At 33.7% G+C, this 6,059-nt stretch overlaps 1 protein-coding gene across 2 annotated transcripts; it reads right to left on the reverse strand.

The window, feature by feature from the left end:
- Positions 1-3,461: 3,461 nt before the first annotated feature.
- LOC145003825 (uncharacterized) lies at positions 3,462-5,684 on the reverse strand. Of its 2 annotated transcripts, XM_078962737.1 has the most exons (2): positions 4,399-5,684; positions 3,462-4,263 (listed from the first exon to the last, which is right to left on the reverse strand). In XM_078962737.1, the coding sequence occupies exons 1-2, from the start codon at positions 5,483-5,485 to the stop codon at positions 3,476-3,478; spliced, it is 1,875 nt and encodes a 624-aa protein (XP_078818863.1). In that variant the 5' UTR covers positions 5,486-5,684; the 3' UTR covers positions 3,462-3,475. The 2 variants fall into 2 exon arrangements, with proteins under 2 accessions (XP_078818863.1, XP_078818862.1); XM_078962736.1 differs by having other exon boundaries at positions 3,462-5,684.
- Positions 5,685-6,059: the final 375 nt, after the last annotated feature.

Raw genomic sequence — 6,059 nt, forward strand, 5'->3', positions numbered from 1 at the left:
AAAAATAAAACTTATAAATTTAAATGTTGATAAAAAATTTGTGATAAAGAATTTTCTAAATGCAATAATTTATTCGTTTACAATTTAATAATATTGAATTATTAAATTAAATGATATATGTATTTATAAAATGTTGATGAAATAAAAAATTTGTCAAATCAAACACTACTTTGACCAATACAGTGATGTACCCAACAATGTGTTTTAGCCTTTGCCCTTTGGGTCAAATAGATAGCAAGACTAGGCTAAAAAGTGTAACATTTATAATAGCAACAAAATCATTTATGAATGTTACCAAAAACTCTATTATTGGAGAGGAAAGAGGGGGGGGGGGGGGGGGGGGGGGGGGGGTAAGGAGGATGTACGAATGATATTTAACAAAAACTTATTATATAAAATTTCTTATAAGAGATAAATTTACATAAAAAATTCATTTAAGAGCTTTGACCATTGAACTATTATTAAAATAACTACTTGTGATATCTTAGCAATGATTTGATTTATCATTTAAATCACTAATGTCCGTGATTTTAGTGGTATTGATCTTTTTATGTAATTAGAATTAATATGATTATCGAGGATAAAATCTTTGATTTAATACAAATTAAATGGTGTGGAATGTATATTTGTATATAAGACGATTTTAACCTCGAACATATCAAAATGTAGGGGTCATGGAAAGCGTTTTTGCGGGATCCAAAGGACATAACCACTTAAAGTGATATAGAAAACATGTTCAAATAGAAGTAAAGTTAAAGAAATAGGTGAATTTAGGTCTCATCAGGAGACACAATTCAAGCCGCCTAACCGCCAAAACTATTAACAACCAAGCTGCCTACTAGCCCACGCTGCCTAGGCAACCTAGAACCAAGTTGTCTCGACAATCCAAGCTATTTAGACAACTTCGAGCGAAGTTGGTTGTTTGAGTAATTTTACCAGCAACTCAAGCTGGATAGTTTTTTTTTTCAAAAATTTTCATAAACCTAATCAAATTTCCAGACACAGATGAATACATATATACTCATATTTCTCTTATAATTCTTTTTACATAATGAAAAAGATTTTAGTAAAACAAATCTAGCAAGTAGCTAGTTCTAAACAACCAAACCATTACAAAATAATCGACATAAGTTTTTGATCTCAATCAACTTAACCAAACGACCTCTTATACCTATTTCGACACCAAAAATACGCTTGCATGACAATATTATAAAAATAAAAACTCTCTTCGGTTGAATTTAAGAAAAAAGAACTTTGTTCTTAAAAACCCAAAATGTGCTACTCTATAACAAGGAAAACCGCCTCCAAGAACTCCTTAACAACCTTCCGAATTCAAAGACCTTTAAACCAAGTAAACCAATTCAAAAAAAAAAAAAAAAACATGATCATCTATAACCCGCCAACACAAAACTCGGTCCATAATGGCCAAAGCAACCGAACACGAGAAAAATAAACGGTTCACTGACGCCATACCATTATCACAAAATGGCAACTCAAAGAAGGAATTTCCAAGCCTATTTAGATAGAAAAATCCAAGTTGGCAACTAATCCCAAGACTTTCTTACCTAATCTAACAACCTATATTGCTTTGTGTTTTGTACCAAAAGCTTTTCAAAGCTTTGTACCAAAAACACAAGAGTCCTAATCTATTGTCCCACATTGAATGTCTCAGTATCACATACGTAGCAATTTTTTTTTAATATCACATACATAGCAAAAAAATATCAATACCAAAAGTGACTCCACAACCCATGTGATATCCAGATTCTTATCTACCAAACCCATGTTATTGAATCCTATTTTCTAACAATTATATTGATATATCTGTTGGTAATTAAGGCCGAATTTATCAATGATTTGACTTTAAAGTTTGCGAAGTTGGAAAAGTTCAAAGACACTGATACCTAACGCCCGCATATAAGATGCGCTTTTTGTTTAAAAATATAAAAGTGGTATGTCTAGTCTACCCCAATGCTAGAAATTGTGGAAGACGAGACAATGCAATATGTAAGGAGGATGAGTATGTGGTAGAAAGATGATTACACATACACATGACATATTATAAACAATGCAATATATAAGGAGGATGAGTATGTGGTAGAAAGATGATTACACATACTGAGGACATATTATAAACGATATATCTAATTCCTTATCCAATATTTACTAAAATGTAAAAAGTACGAAGAGATTGTGAAATTACCTTGAATCAAAATATATATTTGAAGATTTTGTTTCTTCACAGAAGTTTTTGGTAATCGATTTTAATAATTATAAGATGATTGATCAAAGGCAGTGAAACAATTTAGTGAAGTCATTTGCATTTTGGATCAATTCACACTGCAGAAAATGAACATGGATTAATCCATTTTTGTGTCTAGTGTGATTGGTAAATTACCTCCCCCTTGGAAAGATACAGCCGTACATTGAAACACACACACACATAAATAAAAAAAAGTAAAGAAAAGAAAAAAAAAATTCTCATTTGTTTAGTGTCATTTGCTCATTGGAGAATTTTTGGAGTAAAAGAAAATGACAAAAGTAAAGGTAAAATTTAATTGGATAGACATCTCTTCACATGGTTAAAGAAAAGACAACAAACTCTAACAACAAAGGAAAATGCAATAAATGGAAGTTTGATGGACCACACAAATCCAATAAAAAGCAAAAGGATTCGGTGTGTTGGAGATTCAAAAAGTTTGTTTTTGTGTTTTGTACCACAATCATATTATATAAAAAAGTATGAATAATATTGTTACAAAGTTGTTTCAAAATTCATAGAACAAACACGGATGTATACATTTTGCCTTTTCTCCATCCTTATCGTAGTTGTTTTTGTTTATTGGAAAATTTTCATATCGTATGTCTACAAAGCTATTTGTAAACATGCAATTTTTGTTTGGTTGAATCGTTAGACGATGTAATAATATTTTGGAAATTGATTTGAAGAATTATAGTTTGTGTGACGCTTTTATAATTACATACCCCTATGGTGATCATTAAAAACATAAGACACCATCAATATTGTTCATAATAACAATTATGCCACATCTGATCTAAACCATAGTTTTTTTGATCTTATGGTCTAGAAAGGGTTCTCAGTTATATATATATATATATATATATATATATATATATATATATATATATATATATATATATATATATATATATATATATATATATATATATATATATATATATATATTAGTGGTAGTATGATTGGCATGGTATAAAAGGGGAAGGGAGGGGTTTAATTTAATAGTGTTTGTCTTTATGGCATGTCAATTTAGGCATCTTTCACGAACAGATTCCCCCCTCCCTACTTTTGTCCGTTACCTTGTCTTAATTTTACTCACCAATATTGACAAATGGTAATAACTTAATCAGACAAGTTCATGGTGGGACTTAATCAATTATACTAGACCATCAAGATCCTTAATTTCATATTAAATCCTCAAACCTTGTTTAAATTTCACATTAAATCCTCCACAAAATAACATTTAGACATCAGTTTCATTTCTGGTAGAATCTTGTCTCTTAACATCTCATTGATTTCATCAAAGTTAGTGTGAGATCGATCCCCCACAAAAAATACATAATTGCACCCCTTAACATACACCTGACTAAACCCTGGCAATTTACTACTCACTTTACCCTTCATCTCCCTCCTCACTTTAGCAACTTCCTCCCATCTCCCAGATGCTGCAAAAACATTTGCCAATAACACATACCCTCCTGATTCATTTGGTTCAAAATCTATCACCTTTTGTCCTATTTCACTTGCGAGTTCATCATCACCATGCAACTTACATGCACCTAATAGTGCTCCTAAAGCAACACCATCTCTCATATCATGAGGCATTTGGTCAACCACTTTTAGAGCCTTGTCTAGTTGACCAGCTCGACCTAAAATGTCAACAAGACACGCATAGTGCTCGGATTTTGGTCCCACATTGTAAACATGCATCATTGAGTTAAAGAATTTCCATCCTTTATCAACAAGACCCGTATGGCTACATGCGGTTAACAGGGCTAAGAATGTAATTTCATCTGGCTGAAACCCTAATCGCAGCATTCTTCCAAAGATTTGTATAGCATGAGGACCAAATCCGTGAGTTGAATATGCTAGCATCATTGCTGTCCATGAGACTATGTCCTTTGTGTGAAAAGTATCAAAAGCAAGTTTAGCAGATTCAAGATCTCCACATTTGGCGTACATTGTGATGAGAGAATTAGCAAGTGAGATCTCATGTTCAAGCCCTAATCGTATTGCAAGTGAATGAGTTTGTGATAAGTCAACGCAATCCTCACATGAAGTCAACACAGAAGTGAGAGTACACTCATTTGGCCTAATGTGAGAATGAAGTAGAAAGATTAGATGCTTGAAGGACTCACCTCTGGGACCTGCTTTAGCATATCCACCAATGATTGCATTCCAGCTCACAACATTCCTTTCAGGCATTGTATGGAAAAGCTCATTGGCTTCAGTCATCAGGCCTTCATTTGTATAAGCAGTTATCATTGCATTCCATGCAGCTATGTCTTTTCTTGGCATCTGATTGAAGTATTGTCTGGCAAGATTTGTAGAGCTATTTTGTGCCAAGCCTGTCACCATTGTAGTCCAAGAAACATGATTTCTTTTAGGCATGGAAGTGAATAAGTCAATAGCTTCTTTAGTTCTGTTGTCATTGAAACAACCTTGAATCATTATGTTCCATGAGTAAAGATTACGCAGTGGCATGGAGTTAAAAAGTTTAAGTGCCTCATCAGTTTGGAGATTATCAATGTATACCTTGATCATGGCAGTCCACACAACCACATTTTTATTGGGGGTTTGATCAAAAATAGCCCGAGCTTGATCAATCAAACCATTATGAGCATAACCTAAGAGCACCAACGTCCAGGACACCACGTTTTTACCAGGCATTTCATCGAACAGCTTCTGTCCCTCACTGACAAGTCCATTTCTAAAAAGCCCAGATATCAAACTGGTCCATGAGTAGACGTTCCTGCGGGGCATTTGATCAAAGATTCTCCAAGCGTCGTCCATGCGGCCAGCTTTGGTATAAGCATCAATCATTGCGGAATCAGCGACAATATTTCTCTCTGGAATTGTATGGAATAGTGCTTCGGCGCTGAAGAGATCGTTGTTCTTTATGTAGACGGTGATCATAGAAGCGTATGAAACAATGTCTCGTTGAGGCATTTCATCAAACAGTTTCCTAGCATCATGGACTTTCCCAAGGCGACCTAACTCAGTTAATCTGATATTGTAACCGTACAAAGTATTCGAAAATGCTTTGGGCTTGTAATAACCAGTGTCGGGTGAACGAAATGGATATGGAGGGTTAGATTTGCAGGAGTGTAGCTGGATGCAAAAGGTGCGGCGTCTGTGAGAAGAAAAGATAAACGGATAGCCAGATAAAGAGCCCGTCCACCTCCATTTCCACCGGATTAACTTGGCGCCAACATTCATATTCATAAACCACGCCGCCGTCGCCGCACTAGTGCGTCTTTACGACGGAGTGTGTCGTTTTCAGGGGCAAATTCATTTGAACATCGGTGAAGTGATTTGTGAGTTGGTAGTTAAACAATGTGACGAAAAAAATTTGAGTTAATGTCACTTAAGGGTAATCACTTATAGTATATTCTAAAATTTCTTATTGAGAAAACTAGAAATGTTTCTTATCCAAAAGGTTTTTGTTTTGCAGAAGGAATCCTTTTATCAAATTTGATTGTGTTTTAGTTTGTCCTCTCTTTTTATTATTTTTATAATAATATTATATTTATTAAATAAAAAATTGAAAATTTTGACAAGTCCTTTTATAGTTTTCAAGATTTAGACAGATATTAAAGATTTTTAAGCAATAAACACCAATTTAGAGGTCACAAATGTGAAATTGGCTTGAAGGTTCTGCACCAACAAAATTCTTTTTAGGAGGCCATGATCCGAATTTTCTTACATCAAAAAATAAGAGTTTTATCTATAATTGTGAAATCATATTCTAATTAAAACACTTAAATTCTCAGGACAATCACGTATTTATAATAAGGTC

This window comes from Lactuca saligna, chromosome 7 (genome assembly GCF_052625555.1).
Source record: "Lactuca saligna cultivar CGN05327 chromosome 7, ASM5262555v1, whole genome shotgun sequence".
Taxonomy (NCBI): domain Eukaryota; kingdom Viridiplantae; phylum Streptophyta; class Magnoliopsida; order Asterales; family Asteraceae; genus Lactuca; species Lactuca saligna.